Source organism: Oncorhynchus mykiss, chromosome 30 (assembly GCF_013265735.2).
Source record: "Oncorhynchus mykiss isolate Arlee chromosome 30, USDA_OmykA_1.1, whole genome shotgun sequence".
In the NCBI taxonomy this organism is placed as follows: Eukaryota; Metazoa; Chordata; class Actinopteri; order Salmoniformes; family Salmonidae; genus Oncorhynchus; species Oncorhynchus mykiss.
In genome coordinates, this window is record NC_050570.1 from 19708544 (window position 1) to 19727150 (window position 18607).

At 42.5% G+C, this 18607-nt stretch overlaps 1 protein-coding gene and 1 long non-coding RNA gene across 3 annotated transcripts in view; one reads left to right on the plus strand and one right to left on the minus strand.

Annotated features, from left to right (window-relative positions):
- The first annotated feature begins 690 nt into the window (after positions 1–690).
- On the plus strand, positions 691–10575 carry LOC118945811. The gene is made up of 2 exons (XR_005040964.1): positions 691–1033; positions 9306–10575. It is a non-coding gene; the product is annotated as an uncharacterized LOC118945811 (long non-coding RNA).
- Positions 10576–11991: 1416 nt separating this feature from the next.
- The window catches only part of LOC110521498 (metalloprotease TIKI2), a 106361-nt gene continuing 99745 nt past the window's right edge, over positions 11992–18607 (minus strand). The window contains exons 5-7 of one of the 2 annotated variants that reach the window (XM_036969003.1): positions 15372–15468; positions 13283–13549; positions 11992–13068 (exon numbers count right to left, since the gene is read on the minus strand). In XM_036969003.1, the coding sequence (XP_036824898.1) occupies positions 12831–13068; positions 13283–13549; positions 15372–15468 (602 nt within the window). In that variant the 3' untranslated portion in view covers positions 11992–12830. The remainder of the gene's footprint in view (positions 13069–13282; positions 13550–15371; positions 15469–18607) is intronic. The other variant, XM_036969004.1, reaches the window with a different exon arrangement.

The following is an 18607-nucleotide window of genomic DNA, read 5'->3' on the forward strand; positions in this document are numbered from 1 at the left end:
AGCGTGCTTCAGCATTGTTTATCAAATGGATTACCAGTTAGAGGGCAGCGATCTATCTGAGTGAAAGTACACTTTGTTTTCCAAAGCTTTATTGCTGATGGCCGTTTGGTTTGGTGGACATTTTATTTGTCACTCACACAGTTTACAGCAGGTATAAAAGGTGTCGAGAAATGCTTATGCGCTAGCTCCCTCAACATTGTAGTACAATAATCAATATCCGTAATAAAGAGTCAGTTAATAAATAACAAGTAATAGAATAAGTAGTAGCCAAAATGTACACAATGTGATATACAGTGTAGATAATGAATGTGTCAAGTATGACTCCATTTACAAATTGAAAGTGGGTAATGTGTTGGTCGCGCAGTTGAACAAATTATATATAATAGAACAGCAGCATTGACTGTGTGTGTGTGAGTGTGTGTGTGTAATGTGTGTGTGAGTCTGTGTGCATGTATGTGCTTGTGTGTGTTTTTTATGACTGGTTGTGTGGGTGTTCTTGTGTGTATGGGTTGGATGTGTGGACAGTCAATGCAATTAGTCTCGAAAGATAAATTCACACACTATGGAGACAGAAGGTACGGAATGTAGCACAATGTTGTCTTTTGTCACAAAAAAGGGACGTTTTTTTACTACCTGGAAAATGAAACCCCACCGTATAATTTCTTGCGAGGACTTGAGGGGCAGTATTGAGTGACATTTGCAACGGAAGTCCCGCCCTGTGTTTACATCACATCCCTTCAGGTAAAAACACGGAAAAGATGGACGTGCTGCTACATCCCTGCTCTTGCTATTCTACCTTCAAGCATCCTTTTTTGTGTGTTTTTAATTCAAGTTTTGCTATGCGCAATTATGTCTGTCCAGTTTTGAGGAGCGTCTGTGCAAGGAGGTGTGACCTCTACAATCCTTCGATGCAGTTGTATTCGGAGAAGACACAAAAGATTACAGCTGGAGGGCGTCATCGCCAAAATTCGAACACCGATGCTGATATCAAAGAAAAATGGAGAACGATTCAGGACCGGTATGTTCGAAAAAGGTAAACGAAATGGTGTGCGGCTGCTGCCGATGCTCTGACAACTGGGTTGGCTTTGCGTTTACGTGAAACATCATCAGGCAGACACGCTGTACACTGAGAATACAAAACATTAAGAACCTCTGTTCTTTCCATGACACAGACTGACCAGGTGAATCCAGGTGAAAGCTATAATCCCCTATTGATGTCACTTGTTAAATCCAGTGTAGATGAAGGGGAGGAGACAGGTTAAAGAATGATTTTTAAGCCTTGAGACAATTGAGACATGGATTGTGTATGTGTGCCACTCAGAGGGTGAATGGGCAAGACAAAATATTGAAGTGCCTTTGAACAGGGTATTGTAGTAGGTGCCAGGTGCACTGGTTTGTGTCAAGAACTGCAACGCTGTTGGGTTTTTCACACTCAACAGTTTGCTGTGTGTATCAAGAAGGGTCCACCACCCAAAGGACTTCCAGCCAACTTGACACAACTGTGGGAAGCATCGGAGTCAACATGGGCCAGCATCCCTGTGGAACACTTTCAATACTTTGTAGATTCCAAGCCCCGACGAATTGAGGCCGTTCTGAGGGCAAAAGGGGGGGGAATAACTTAGGAAGTTATTTCTAATGTTTGGTATACTCAGTGTAGGTACTCTTGTCATGCAGCTGAATCCTTTTGTACAGTATCTGTGTGTGTTCATGATCTTATCTCAGCAGACCTAATTAGAACTTGTGAAATCAGCTCATTTCTAAATGGGAAAAATTGTAAGTGGGAACTATCCTGTGCCTGTGTTGTTATCTTAATGACTTGCCTAGTTAAATAAAGGTTAAATAAAAAGGGCTAGTTCAACCATCTGAAAACAGAGACAGAACTGAGCCCCGGCCTGGTTCATCGCGTCCCCGGCCTGGTTCATCGCGTCCCCGGCCTGGTTCATCGCGTCCCCGGCCTGGTTCATCGCGTCCCCGGCCTGGTTCATCGCGTCCCCGGCCTGGTTCATCGCGTCCCCGGCCTGGTTCATCGCGTCCCCGGCCTGGTTCATCGCGTCCCCGGCCTGGTTCATCGCGTCCCCGGCCTGGTTCATCGCGTCCCCGGCCTGGTTCATCGCGTCCCCGGCCTGGTTCATCGCGTCCCCGGCCTCATTGCAAGTTAAAGGGTACTGTTAGCTAGCTAGCTAATGTTAGCTGACTGGGTCGCTAGCTAACTGTTTAGTAATATTATTTCTAACTCAGAAAGCCATTTGTATTGCTAGTTATAGCGTAATGTTAGCTAGCAAGCTAACATTGAACCTATTTGGTTAGCTTTAGCTACCTGATTCATGCATGGTGGCTAACTATGACCATCAGTATGGGTTGGGTATTTTCTATGGTGTTTTTCCAACTTTCCAGTTGTTTTGAAAGCACCGTTAGGTTAATTGTTTAGCTAGCTACGTGTCTAAACAAAAGACTCCACTTCACCAGATGATTACATTACCCGTCAAGTTAGCCAGATGTGTCTGGGGGTGGTTATCTTGTTATGGCTGCATTCCCGCTAACGGGATCGATATGACAACTACCAGTGAAAATAGAGGGTGCCAAATTCAAACCACAGAAATCTCATAATTACAATTCCTAAAACATACATGTGTCTCATATCATTTTAAAGGTAATCTTGTTGTTAATCCCACCAAAGTGTCAGATTTCAAATATACTTTTCAGCAAAAGCAGTACAAACGATTATGTTAGGTCTCCACCAAACCACAATAAGCACAGCCATTTTCCAGCGAAATATAGCATTCACAAAAAGCAGAAATATAGATCAAATTAATCACTAACCTTGAATTATCCTCATCAGATGACACTCAGTACTTCATGTTACACAATACATGCATGTTTTGTTTGATAAAGTTCATATTTATATAAAAAAATCTGAGTTTACATTGGCGTATTAGATTCACTAGTTCCAAAAACATCAAGTGATTTTGCATAGCCACATCGTTTCAACAGAAATACTCATCATAAATGTAGATGATAATATAAGTTATACATAGGGAATTATAGATATACCTCTCCTTAATGCAACCGCTGTGTCAGATTTCAAAAAAAAGTTTACGGAAAAAGCAACCTATGAGACGGAGCTCAGAACAGTAGCCAAATTAGCCGCCATATTGGAGTCAACAGAAACCAGAAAATACATGATAAATGTTTCATTACCTTTGATGAACTTCATCAGAATGTAGTCCTAGGAATCCCAGGTCCACAATAAATTCTTGATTTGTTCGAAAATGTCCGTTATTTATGTCCAATTAGCTACTTTGGTTAGCGCGTTTGGTAAAAAATTCCAAAGTCACAAAGCGCGTCCACTATAACGTGACGAAATGTCCAAAAGTTCCGTAACAGTCAGTAGAAACATGTCAAACGATGTACTGAATCAATCTTTAGAATGTTGTTTACATATATCTTGAATAACATTCCAACCGGAGAATTAGAATGACTTCAGATGACCGGTGGATCGCAGGTCCTTCCCCTGTGAACGCGCATGGTGAAAGCATGGTCAACTCGTGGCAGTGGTGACTATTTTCTGTCTCCTTCGACCCCCCCCCCCCCCTTCACATTAGTCATCAGACAAAGTTCTATTGACTGTTGACATCTAGTGGAAGGCGTAGGAAGTGAAAACTCATCCATATTTCCCTGTAATTTCAATGAGAGCTTGGTTGAAAATCTGCCACCCCCAGAAAAAAAAAAAACAGGAAGTGGAATTTTTCAGGTTTTTGCCTGCAATATGAGTTCTGTTATACTCACAGACATAATTCAAACAGTTTTAAAAACGTCAGAGTGTTTTCTATCCAATACTAATAATAATATGCATATATTAGCAACTGAGACTGAGGAGCTGGCCATTTACAATGGGCACCTTTTCATCCAAGCTACTCAATACTGCCCCTGCAGCCATAAAAGGTATAGGTTTTCTTTCAGATGACCCATCAATTTAGACTAATGTGTCTGGGTAAGAATCATCTAATAATTATACAATATTTATCTGAACACTTTCTCTTTTTGATATTGCTACTATGCAAATATGCAAGTAATAATTTCACTGTACTGTCTACACCTTCTGTATCCTGAGCATGTGACAAATAACTTATTTGATATTTGAGTGTGTTTACCAGAGAAGATAATATGAGGAACAACATGATCTGCACCAAAGTCTAGGCTAAGGCTTAAGACAGTGTGAATGATGCTGAAAGGGTGTAGACAAAGAAGAGCTCTCCAGTAGGTGTACCAAAATATTCAAGGGCCATTTTCTCAAAAGTGTGGTTACAAGTTAATCCACTTTCAAAGCAGAATTACTTTCCCATTGTTCCAGTGCAGTGTATGATATACCACTTTCTAGCTCCGAGTCTGTACTTTTAGTCAATGTAAAAAACACAATTTCAAATGTTGCTACACAGGACCGAATCTAGCCGGTCAGCCAAATGTCTTTGTCTGGTTATTTGTACTTGTGGCAGAAAGTATTACTGTTCTGAAAGGTCCTGAACAGTGAAAATCATGTTTTCATCAAATTGGATGATATTTGGAAGAAACCAGTTCAAAGTAGGGTGACTGTAGCTGGTACATTGATAAAGTTGGATTATAAAGTTACTGGTCCCTGTGTCAAACACTTGGATTCAGGAGGTAGGCTTTAAGTGTTTAACCAAATATTTACTTCTGGCTTCATGCAAAAATATGGAAACGTTATACACCAATGGCAGTGTCTTATCATCTTATCCAGTGGTGACCCGTCATTCAGGGCAGTTTTGAGCCAACACATGTTACAAATTGTACGAATCAATGGGTTTTGCACATTGTATTAGGCTCATGGCTCTAATTTTATATTTTTTTATGTCAAATCATATCTCACCATTATTTCTCATCTTTATTTCTCTTGAGTGTTCATGTTGATCAATATATCGGCTATGCCGGGCTATTGTAAAATATCAAATAAATGTATACAATATATACAATTCTGAACATATTGTCATTTACAGTGCATTCGGAAAGTATTCAGACCCCTTGACTTTTCCCAAAAATGTTTACGGAACATTCTTATTCTAGAATTTATTAAATTGTTTTTTTCCCCTCATCAATCTACACCCAATACCCCATAATGACAAAGCAAAAACATGTTTTTAGATTTTTTTCAAATGGATAATAAAATGTCACATTTATCACAAGTATTCAGACCTTTTACTCAGTACTTTGTTGAAGCACCTTTGGCAGTGATTACAGCCTCAAGTGTTCTTGTGTATGACGCTACAACCTTGGCACACCTGTATTTGGGGAGTTTCTCCAATTCTTCTCTGCAGATCCCCTCAAGCTCTGCCTGGTTGGACGGGGAGCGTCGCTGCACAGCTATTTTCAGGTCTCTCCAGAAATGTTTGATCGAGTTCAGGTCCAGGCTCTGGTTGGGCCACTCAAGGACATTCAGAGCCTTCTCTTGAAGCCACTGCTGCATTGTCTTGGCTGTGTGCTTATGGTCGTTGTCCTGTTGGAAGGTGAACCTTCGCCCCAGTCTGAGGTCCTGAGCGCTCTGGAGCAGGTTTTCGTCAAGGATCTCTCTGTACTTTGCTCGGTTCATCTTTCCCTCGATCCTGACTAGTCTCCCAGTCCCTGCTGCTGAAAAACACCCCCCTCAGCATGATGCTGCCACCACCATGCTTCACTGTAGGATATGTGCCAGGTTTCCTCCAGACATGACACATGGCATTCAGGCCAAAGAGGTCAATCTTGGTTTCATCCAAGCGGGCTGTCATGTGCCTTTTACTGAGGAGTGGCTTCCATCTGGCCACTACCATAAAGGCCTGATTGGTGGAGTGCTGCAGAGGTGGTTGTCCTTCTGGAAGGAGTCTCCCATCTCCACAGAGGCACTCTGGAGCTCTTTCAGAGAGACAATCAGGTTCTTCGTCACCTCCCTGACCAAGGCCTTTCTCCCTTGACTGCTCAGTTTGGCCAGGCGGCCAGCTCTAGGAAGAGTCTTGGTGGTTCCAAACGTCTTCCATTTAAGAATGATGGAGGCCACTGTGTTGTTGGGGACCTTCAATGTTGCTTAAAAATGTTGGTACCCTTTCCCAGATCTGTGCCTCGACACAATCCTGTCTCGGTGTGTTCCTTTCCAAATCATGTCCTCCAATGAATTGAATTTACCACAGGTGGACTCCAGGAAACATCTCAAGGATGATCAATAGAAACAGGATGCACCTGAGTTCGATTTCGAGTCTCATAGCAAAGGGTCTGAATACTTATGTATTTTTTTTATAGATATTTTATTTTATTTTTTTACATTTGCAAAAATGTCTAAATCTATTTTCGCTTTGTCACTATGGAGTATTTTGTGTAGATTGATGAGGGAAAATGTTTATTTAATACATTTTAGAATAAGACTATTACATACTGTAACAAAATGTGGAAAAAGTCAAGGGGCCTGAATACTTTCCGAATACACTGTATAATGCTAATACAGAGGTACCAATAACTTGTCCATTACACTTATTGTATGCTGTTTTCATGTACATTCCCTTATGTCTAACCCTCTAAGGTGACTCAGGCTTTACTAATCATGATCTGCTGGATATCAGACAAACAGCAGCAACACACAATTGCATTTCTGTAGTTTTGTAACTAGTTACAAAAGTATTCATGATGATGTCCAACAGTTCATGATTAGCTCTGTTGACCATGAGAGCATTTTGCACAGAAAAAACAAAACATTTTTCAAACGCAATTTTCTTGTCTGCTTGTTTTAGTCAATTACAAAACTACATTCAAGAAAAGTGACTTCAACTTTGCCTGCTCCCTAGAGTTCTCACTTGTGTAGCCAGTGTTGTAAAGTACTTAAAAGTACTACTTAAGTAGTTTTTTTGGAGTATCTGGACATTACTTTACTATTTATATTTTTGACAACTTTTAACTTTTACTTCACTACATTCCTGAAGAAAATGATGTACTTTTCACTCCATACATTTTCCCTGACACCCAAAACGACTTTTTCAATGCTTTGCTTTGCTTTGCAGGACAGGAAAACAGTCACCCCTATAGTTTGTAAATGATGTTGGAGCGTGCCTATTGCTATCTGTAAAATTTTTAAAAAAATGGTGCCATCTGGTTTGCTTATTATAGGAAATAATAAAGAGAAGAACCTACTTGGACACTGTGTCCCCACATTTCCCACTCTCCCACACCGAATTGCCTGAAGCCACAGGGCTCTTCTCGCTGGCTCTATTTCCCTATGTGAGAGAATTGTGGACCAATTTGGGATTTTTGAACTAGCTACATGTACATTGAACAACACAGCAGCTTTTCGGCATGTTTTGTTATTTATGCATAACAAAAAATTGACAACGAAGTTCCCTCTTTTACAATATGGTTCAATAGGAAATAATGTTTTTTTTCTTTTTTTTTGTGGCCGTGGTCGAGGGGAATTTCTTATTATTTAGTGAATGTTGACTGGGACTATTGTTTACCTTGTTACCTGGCAATGACCACAAGGGCGTTTCAAAGAGCTGTCAGTCAAGGTGAGCTCAGGAATATAAGCTCCCCGCCCACTCAGCCTGTTCTTTCAGTCTTCCTGATTGTTTGAGAAGAGAAAAGGTACAATTTCTTCAATTCTGAGCATTTCAATAGCGTAAAAAATATTATGGGTTAGGTTTTGGTCATTAAAGGCTATTTTTACTTGGGAAATAGGATGAATGAGCGTTACCTTTAATCAGCCACTCTGCAAACCAGTCTGGTCTCAGAACATTTCGTATTATTCTGTACATAAATCCAAGACACTCCATATGTTACATTTCATATGGTTACATAAGACAGATGGTTACTTAAAGTGAAAGGAGGGTGGTTGGTCAGGGTGGATTGGTTGGTGTATAACGTGACCGTCAGCAACCCGAATGTTACGAGTTTGAATCTCATCAAAGATAAGTTTAACATGTTAGCTAATTAGCAACTTTTCAACTACTTACTACTTTTTAGCTACTTGGCAACTACTTAGCATGTTAGCTAACCCTTCCCCTGACCCTTTTAGCTAACCCTTCCCTTTAACCTAACTCCTAAACTTAACCCTAACCTTCACCCTAACCCCTAGCCTAGCTAACGTTAGCCAGCAAGTGAGAATTCGTAACATATTGCAAATTCGTAACCATACGGTATTATATGTTTCGTAAAAGGACTGACCCCCAAGACATTAACCTCACCTACATAGCTCATGTACAAGCTCACTCAACCTGGTCTCAGAGCATTTTGTATTGTTCTGCATGTAAATCTGAGACAATCCATTTAGTATGATATGTATTTATTTGTGGATGTCCATTCCCCATTTCGTATAATATGTTAATATTACAATGCGTATTATTTGCTAAAAGTACAATATGTTCCACATTTTTTAAATGTATATGTTACGAATTATAGCTAGGGGGCTAGGGGTTAAATTTAAGTCTAAAGGGTTATTGTCAAGACTTCCGCCGAAGTTGGTGCCTCTCCTTGTTCGGGCGGGTTCCCATGATGTTTTGTGCGTGATTGTTCCTTGTCTAGTGTTATCAGTCTTCTGTGTTATGGTGTGTTTTCCCTGCGTGGAAATTATGGTTGATTTATTTTCTGAGTAAAGTACGTTATTTTACTCAGTTCTGTGTCCTGCGGCTGACTCTGTACTCACCTCTGCATACTGATACATGACAGTTATTGTGTTGTGCGACAAAACTGCACAATTTTTAAAGTGGCCTTGTATTGTCCCCAGCACAAGGTGCACCTATGTAATGGCCATGCTGTTTAATCAGCTCCTTGATATGCCACAGCTGTCAAGTGGATATATTATCTTGGAAAAAGAGAAATGCTTACTAACAGGGATATAAACAAATTTGTGCACAAAATTTGAGAGAAATACACTTTTTCTGGGATTTTTTATTTCAGTTCATGAAACATGGGACCAAGACTTTACATGTTGCTTTATATATTTGTTTGGTGTACAAGGGGATTCAATTTTAAATGAGAACATACAGTAATTGTTGTCTGTCTTTAGTGTATTTCCCTTCCTTTCAATCCATATCCACAATTTACAAACCATAATGTTCATAGAAACTAATACCATGTTGCTTCTAAGGTCCTTGATGGAAGACCTTGGACTGGATAACAATCCCTTTCTTATCTCTCTTGTCCATCTTTCTGCTTTCAATGGTTTCCTAAGAGCACCTAAAGGCTCTCACAAGGCAAACATGCCACTAAGCTTTTCAGTTGTATTTTGTGAAATCCTTTTACAAGAGGTGATTTTTAACAACTTCCTTATCCCCCTCCAGTCAGGTCAACTCAGTCTGGTGCCTGATCCACTGCTGTCGACCTCGGCCCGGCACCGGCGAGCCTTAACCTTGGATCCCCCCAACCCTCCAGGAGGCGTGTGGATAGGGGGAGTGGGGCTAAGGCTGGAGGTGTGTGGAGAAAGCAAGGACCTGCCACATTATATGCTTTAACATGACTGGCAAATCCACCGCGGTTAAACAAACTTAACCTTCATTTGTGAAACGGTGCAAATCAAAGGGCAAAAAGGGACTTGTGCTGGTAATTACCGCTGGGGGAGAGCAACAGGGGATTCAATGATGGAGGAAGGAGAGAGGTGAGCGCCGGGAGATAGAGAGGGGAGAATACAAAAAAGAAGGGGAATCATTTAAGGAGAAGACGCATTTTTAATGAGTTTGCCCAGAAATTGATTTTCCGCTGTAATCTTTTATTTATATGCAGGCTGGTCTCCCTCCCCGGCAGTGTGAGGGTCAGTCCTCTGTGAACCCTGTTAGGACCCCCACTCCGTCAAACACCCAAAGCCCAGGGAAAATGGTATTTTAGCAAAGGCAAACATTGTCCTGTCTTGGCTTAAGGGGCGAAATAGCTGTTTATTTTTAAAAACTTGTTCCCCTCTATCCATCATGCCAGACAGTCTGTCAGGAGGAAGGAAGACAGGAGCAAATTGAAATTGGAACTAAGTTTAGACAGTTATCATCATAATTATCCAATTAATATTAATGGAGTAGAGTGTCATTAGAGCATCTCAATTAGGCAGAGGGTATTTGGTTAGCAAGCAACCACTAGCAGAACATCTTGGAGGAATGGCTGTGTATGGTAGAATGCAGTACTACTTGTGAAGGAGTGGCTTTCACTAAACATTCACACTGTTTTACTTGATTTATATTATTACTATTGGCAATTGTAATTTATTGAGGGAGTTGTGATTGCGTTTTGTATATTTCATCTTCCGTAAATGAATACATTTTCTAGGTGTCTCTGAGGAAAGAGATGTTCAATCTTAAAGGGATTGTTTATATTAGGCTACATATGTTGATTGTCTCAGACGGAATGGAATAGATGAATCATACACAGATCATAATTACTGAGCTCATTAAATGTGTTAGGTTTGTGTCCACCGTGGTGAGCCACTATTTCAGCCAGCCAATGTTCTTCTGTGCATTAGAATGATGAAATAGATTGCATACGCATATAAATAGATCACATATAGGTGATCCAATATCTAGCTATATTACTCAGTATCCCAACATAATAAACACATTCAACATTGAATGGCTTTTGTTGCGCTGACTTCTTCGGTTTATTTAGTGGATCCATATTTCCAGTAGGTCTAAATACAGGACATGTAGGTCTGGTGTTTTTCTTCAATCCACTGCAAGGTTCTGTGTGTTAGGTTCATTAAACGCAGACGGTGTCCAGGACTAAAGGAACATCCAGCAACATGCATTAGTCATATCTGTCAACGTGGATTTCGGAAAGGAGTGAATGCGTGACAATAACTGAATGAAAATGAGAATTACCAAATGCATAAATAAATATTTTACATATAAATATAAGATTTGCCGAAATAAGGGTGTGTAACATTTTTTACTATGCCATTAGAAGCAGAACTATATTTGGTTCTGCTCACACAATTCACACAATTCATCTCTCTTTAGGCTACTGTATGATGCTAGCTCACATTAGGCAACATTATTCAGAAACCTGTCAGATTTGATGTGATGTGTTTACTTGAGAAATAATGACCCATTTTTATTATTCCGTGCATAACAAGAAATGCAACGACTAAAGTCATTTAAATAGCTGTAGGCCTACTCTGATAGATTCATAATGGAATAGGTCTAGGATTACTAGGCTAAACACGGAAAAGCCTTGTTTTGTCACCCAACCTGAAAACATTGCATTTCGTGATTTACATCAGGCCAACTGTGGATTTTCAATAGAGTAGACCTATATTTCGAATTTAGTACATATAAACTGTAGGCCAACATAAACCAAGTACATTTGACCACTGAAATGGTTTAGTTTTGTTTAACCAAATTACAGCAGTCTAAATATATAAAGCTATTGGTCTATAATTGGTAGGAATTTAAGACACTGAATATGGTATTAAATACAATTATATGGCACAGGTGAAAATACCCCAATCCTAGTTTCTAGTTTTCAAAGTAGATTATTCTATAAACTAAGCAGTCTATTTGAGTTATTGGCATGGTAAACTCACTATCATCTCCCGCATGTTGTAGACTTGGCCTGCTGCAGAAAAGAAGCAACACAGATTTTTGTGCTGAAAACTACGCTGCAGGAAATGATACATAACCAACAATTGTAGTATATGAAAGCCAACGAGCATTACTGAAAGAGATGGAAGTAGCAGAGGTGCCACAGTACCATGGGCTATTGTTTTGGTTTCATATTTGAGTTTGAGCGTTGCATGTGATTTGTTTTCTTGTGTGAGCCACCATTGCCACCTGGTGGGGAAAGTAGCACCAGCGTAACTTGATGACCAAAACCCTGCATGTCCATTGAAACCAGTAGAGGGCCGAGTGAATTAATTTAGAGAATTCCACCTCTAGATGTTCTGCACGTCTGACCTTTACATTATTGCACTCACTATGTTCGAAATAAAATACTAACTTGCATTCAAATGGACAAGTAGACCGAGAGAAAAACGCAGCCCAAGAAATGTAAGGGAATTTCCAAAAGTTTATTTTTCAGTAATGATCAAATGCAATAAAATATACTCTTAGAGAAATAATAAATATACAATATTTTTTTTTATAAACAAAATGCACAATTTACAAAAACTTCCACTGTGTGCCTCGTCCTATGTCTATTAGATATTAGACCTTATTACAGTTATAGCTGTTAATATTGTCATTAGTATGTCTATCATCATTAATATCAATATTATTCATAATAATATTTCATTTAAGGTGGTTTGACACCTCTCTAGACTCCTCTGAGAGTTCCAGACCTTGTGCTATACTCATTATTCTATCATATTTTTTTCTTGAGGTTTAAAGACTCAGCCTCTACAACGGACAACTTCATAATATAGGTGCCATATAGTATCTTCCATTAGATGTCTGATAGACCGTTCATCCATTTTATCATGGGTAAAAGCTTATTCCACACAGTGTGAGTTTAAATAACTTTTCACAGACTGTTGCATCTCCCTTCACAGAAGCCTGAAGACGGACCGGTCTGTCTCAGAGGTCCCTGTCTGTCTGTCTGTCTCTGTCTGTCTGTCTGTCTGTCTGTCGGTCGGTGGGTCGGGTCTGGTCTGGTCTGGTCGGGTCTGGTGTCCCCAACCCTCATATCCATGTCCTGTGAATGTGGAAATGCTCTAATGATCTGTGTAATGTATGATCCATGCCCATAGCAGTTAATGTCCACCTCCAGTTCACGTTTGCAGAATCTTTATATGTAGATCTTTGTATGTTCTAGGATTATGGCACATAACAACGCTCACTCAGGTATGGAGACAGTCAGTGTGTGTGTGTGGAGAGAGCTCCACTGTGTGGTCAGGAGGTGAACAGCAGGTAAGTGATAAGCAATGTTAGCAGGTAGGTGAGAGAGTGGGTGGTGCCAGTGTTGGGCTGGGCTGAGCTGGGGGTGGGCAGGGCAGAGGGGGAAGCCTTGCTGGGGGCCTCCATGGAGGGGTAGAGGTCTGCCCTCCTGCGCTGCTCTTGGTGGGTGAGGGCGGGCTCCACTGTCACGTAGCCATTGGTTATCCTCACATTAGGCTGAGGAGGTGTGGTGCTGGAGGGTGAGAACCAGATCAGTCAGGTTAACAGGAACACTGCTGTAGTTTCTAACAGATCTTGTTACTGTCTCTCGCTGTGTGAGTGCTCATCCTGTCCTATGAGTGTGCAGTTGCACTGTCTGCTTCTCTTCATGTTATGATACTCTTTGTTGCCATTGGATTGTTTCAATACAGAGCTAGAGACAGTGTGTGTGTTTGTTCTCCTCTCACCTGTCACCAATGCGGACCCACAGGTCACTGAAGAGGCGGGGGCGGCTGTGACCACGGTGGGCCTTCCGGGGGGGCTTGTGTCTCCCAAACTCCTCCAGCTGGCTCAGGCTGTCTGGCAGCAGCATGTGGGGCAGCTCCTCATCCTCCAGCCCTTCCAGCCCATCATCCAGGTCTGAGGGACTGGTCACCCAGTCAGACGGAGAGACTGTACCCGCATCGGAGCCCCCATCGCTGGGTCTTTCTGTTGGTTCTCTGTGGGACAAAGAACTATGCTTATTAAATATTAGAACATTGTGATATAGACCTGGATGTATGTTCCCTCGTCACTAGAATAGATGAAAGATAACAGAATAATGTTGGTGAGTAGTTTATTTATGTTATGTAATATATTTTAGGGAGGTTCTCCTTAGAGGTTGTGTGAGAATGTGAAATGGTGCATGGTTTAAGGTGACCTGACCACCACGGTTCTCTCTAGCCTACCTATAGGCTCCAAAGGGCTTTGAACTTCCAACAGGGACACAATGTCCTCTGTGCTTGTGAGTTTACTGAGTATCTAAATCTGCCACGAGCCACAAGGGAGGAAGCTGTAACCCCTCTGACCACCCTGACAACTCAATACCTTAGAAATGTATCCTTACCATATTCATTTGCTTGAAGTAGTCAAGGATGTAACACGGTCAGATAGGGCAAAGTAAGGTTTCCGTTACATTGCTTTGATCAACACCGTCATACGAGAGCAGGAAAGTGGGATACATTTCAAAAGCATTGGAACTTGGTCCTACGCTAATCCACATTCCTTACCTGTCATTTATGCCACTTCCTTCCCTATCTGATTACCGGTTGTTGCCTGTAGGCATAGATCTAGGATCAGAAAACACTCAAATTGACCTTAACGTTTAGGCGCAACTTCTGCCTACTATGCATATGAAGGGTCATATTGCTTTCCCGTCAGTAAACACCCTGGAGGTTTGACCTCCCAATGAGGCCCCAGATCCAGACCACACACTGTTCAGCTCTGTGTTAGCCAGTATTACACTGTCTACAGATGCTGGCTGCTGTGGGCTACAGCCACTCTACACTGAGTCACTTTGCTTTGGTTCCTTTTGTCATAATCTCTCTATTGAGCAGAAAACACATGATGCCTCTGGGTGCAGGCCCAGTTTTGAGGTTTACACTTCATAACCTCCGGAAAAGCTTCCTGCCACATTGTATTGTTGTCACCTCATATCAGAGAGCACAAAGTGTTTGGAGCAGTTTTATGTGTTTTTCGACCACAATCAGTCAGTCCACAATCAGTCAGCTTGCTCGGCTGAGACTGGGCCTGGGCCTGCTCTGTGTATGAGCCAGGGAGGAATGGTTTTGTTACAGCTGTAATTCGCAGTGAAGGAAGTGAGTTTGTAAAAGCAGTGGATGGAGGAGATGTTTTACTGTAGCTCTGCTTTATGTGATTTCCCTTGTTGTTCCTCATTTGTCCATTTTCACCCTGGTTCCAGTGAGTGCTGCAACCATTAGCACTGCTATTTTAATGGGCCCAACCTGCATGGGCCTTAGATCAACCCCCCAGGTCCTGCTGCTGCTGCTTGCAGGGTGATAGGGAGCCTGTCCCAGCATGCGGGGTGTTCAGGGGTGGGAAAGTTCACTGGGGAGACTGGGGACTGGTTTCCATGAGGAGATGCAGCACCCCTCTTCAGGAGGCAGATGGTTGAGGCTCTTTCTGTGAGGTGGCCATGCCAAGAGGCTGCTGGGAGCGGGCTGGCCTACCTTTCACAGCTGGCGGGGGGAGGGAGAGATGGGGGAATCAAAGCATTCCTACATAGCTGGGATCTGGTTGTAAAGGTGTACTACATGTACTGAAGCATGTGTGCTACATTTAGCACATCTATGTGGTGTCAATTAGTACATGTCATGTGTTTCTGCTCTGGAGTGAATACGGTTGATGTGGTATCGTAAACCTCCGTGGTAAATCTGAGACTGTGTGTTTGTGAATGTTCATATGAATTAGTGCCCAATGCCCATACACATGTCAATGTGTGTGCATGTGTTTTGGTTGTGGCCCTACGGTGTGGGCGGGGAGTGTCTCTGTACTCACTCTGTGATTGGTTCCTGGTAGTGTGATGGTGCGTGCACCACCTTGTAGCCCTCCTGTCTCAGGATGTCCAACACACTGTGGTTCCCCAGGAAGTGACCTAACAGGAAACGCAACAGGTCAGTTCACATCTTAAATAATGCTGTACATGATAGACAGGGCCAAGAGTTTTCCCTGATCAGGCCATGTGGTCCAGAAAATGTCTTCTCCTTAGTCATGATGACAGGCTACAAGATAGTCTCTAGTCTAAAACAGAGGTCTGAAGAGACAGGAATACAGGGGTTATCCTGCCGAGAGTACTTTGTGAACCGACTGCAAACCAATTTCACATGTAGAATATCACGAAAATGTCGGTAGTCAGACGCCAACAGCTCGCTGAATGATTGGTAGATGAATTGGAGATCCACATTTGGTCTGATGTGTTCAACCCTTTAAGGTGGCAGACGGGCCATCCTTAGTTCCTAACATATACTGACCCTTGATCTTTCTCTGCACTTGTTCCTATGTACTGACCCTTATTGACCCCATATTGTAGTGCACGGGCTCCTGGCCCCCTTCCCCAAACCCCTTGTTTTTTTCTGATTCCTTCATTCTGACATCAAACAGACAGGTCCCAGCCACACACTGATGAAAGGAGTTTTATTCCTCCCTACCGTGAATAATCCCAGGTGTCACTCAACCCAGTAATACGGCCTAATGCTCTCTGACATCATCACCCCCCCCCCCCCCCCCCCCCCCAGCACGCTCCCCCAGCTTATTAACAGCACGCTGGCAATCTTCAAGGGCCCTAGCTCGCCTGCTTTCCCGAACCTCTATTTTATTATTATGATTTTTCTGATCATTCCTGAGGGGAGAAAAGGCGGCGCTACACTTTCTTGGCGGCGGAGTTCAAAGACTGCGTGGGGATTGGCAGGGGAGGGAGGAGAGGCTACCGCCGAGTGTCGGTCAGATCAGACGGCCAGATTACAGCACTCTCCCTCCACCACACCAAGCCCCTCCAGAGAAGAGAGAAGAGGAGGGGACAGACACCCTATTGAGGAGCCCAGACTACTCCTCTCCTCTTTTCTCCTCTTTTACTTATTTCTCCTCACCCCTCCTCTCCTCTCTTCACGTCTCTCCTCTTACCTTCTCTCTTCCATCTACTCTCCACTCCTCCTTTCTACTCCTTTCTTCCTCTCTCCTATCCTCTCCTGCCCCCTCCACAGCTGAAGGCTGCTCCCAGAATGGCAGATTCAATGACCCCCATGTCTTTTTCAAGCAGATATTTAATTAATTTCAGCTAAAAAAGTCCTGTGCATTCCGTCTGTTAGGTCAAGCTGTCTGTTTGACGTCTTGTTTATTTTCTCACTTTTAGATGTCATACACAAACAGTCTGAACAGAGAGCTTACAGAGACATACTGTTTCCACAGGCCAGCAGGGGAAGTAGACTGGTCGGTTCTGAGGGCTGTGTGCGAGGAATTAGTAGTGTGTAAGTGTGTGTGAAGGGCCCTGCATATGTGTGTATGGTCATCTCCCTAACGAGACACCAAACAGCCACAGAGATCAGGACTGTAGCCAGGAACACACGCCTGCTACAGGGGGCCAAGTGCACCCTCCCGTCTGTCTGGTCTGACCTGTCGCTCAGAGTGAATGTGTGTATTCACTGTCTGGTCAGACTGTTTCTGACTCAAGAGACCATTAGAGGAGATCGAAAATACATTTCTGATATCTTGCGTTCCTCTCTCTTTCTTGATTTGTGAGGGCGCTGTCACGTATAACCTGTATGATCCGGAGCCTGGCGCCTTTGGTACCCTGATCCAGCTATAAAGCATGTGTGAACCCCAAATGAACCCTGGCTAAAATTAATCCTGGACCTGCGTGTGTAAAGGTTCCAAAATCTGTGACCAGAGTACCAGGTATTGTGACACGACAGCGGAAATTGCGTGGAGCTTTATGTCGGTTGTAAACAGGCAAGCTTCCTAACGCCACGTAGAGTGTGTGCCTTGCAAATCAACCCGTGAAATGGTTATTTTCAGGTCTTATGAAAGCAAAACATATTCTGTAGAATTTTCACAAACGATCCAAGAAATCAAACCAGGTTACCAAATGTGAAACATCTTCTATCCCTCACCCACACCCAAAACATCTACACAAATAAACACCCATACACAAACAAATACACCTGCACCACACACCAACACACACATTTAGTAGCCGCACACATCCCTCTAAAAGTAGAAGGAGATCCTCCTCCCCTGTAAACAGACTTCTGTGGCTCTGTCCAGTATGTGGCCCTACTCGGCCAGCCAGTGTGTTTATTTGGTGGCCACACTGATGATTTAGATCACTGATGATTTAGATCACTGAGGATTTAGATCACTGAGGATTTAGATCACTGATGATTTAGATCACTGATGATTTAGACCACTGAGGATTTAGATCACTGTAAACAAAGCGGTGCTAAGAAGCAGTAAAAGAGAGGCAGGCGGCTCATAGGGCAAACCCAAAACAAATCCATTATGGGCTTAATGAGAGAGAAGTCCTGCCTTCTTATGGACCTAATAGCTCTTTCCTGCCCTGCCCTGCCCTGCCTGCTGTTGTGCCACTGGTCAGGGTAGACTGGAAAATCCTGGGCTACAAACACACTCCTACCAGGGAGTTCCTCCTCAATCCAGAGTTAATTACTTTTCTACAGTAGCTTCCCATCTCTCCCTTCCAAAATATGCTCCCTCCCTCATTCTTTCTTTCTATCTCTCTCCTAATCTCTCTATCTTTTTTTCTCCATATTTTTCTTTCTCTCTCTCTCCCCATCCCTCTCTCCTCTATAGTAGCATGTGTCTGGTTGCCACCCAGGCTGAGGGGTTTGTGGGGTCAGCACCTTATTACTCACACCGCCTGTCCGCACTTGCACCCCTCCTTCCCTCCACCCCTTTCTCCATTCCTTTACCCATCCTTGCTTCTACCCATCCCTGCACCCTGTCAATATAATCAAGCAACGCTGGTTGAGGAGAGAATATAGAGGTAATCTCTATAACAGAGGTCGGCAACAGGCAACAAAACAAGTGTTTTTTAAGTTTTAAAATAAAGATAATGCTTTTGTGCTTATTTGTTGTCAATGTTCATTGTCCAAATTATAATAATCCCCCCCCCCTTTCCCCCCCAGACCATCCACAGATGAATCTAGTTTAGGCATTAACTCCAAATTTTAAAGTTAGGCATTAACTCTGAATGGTTAAGGTCAGGGCTCCTTCTAATTCCC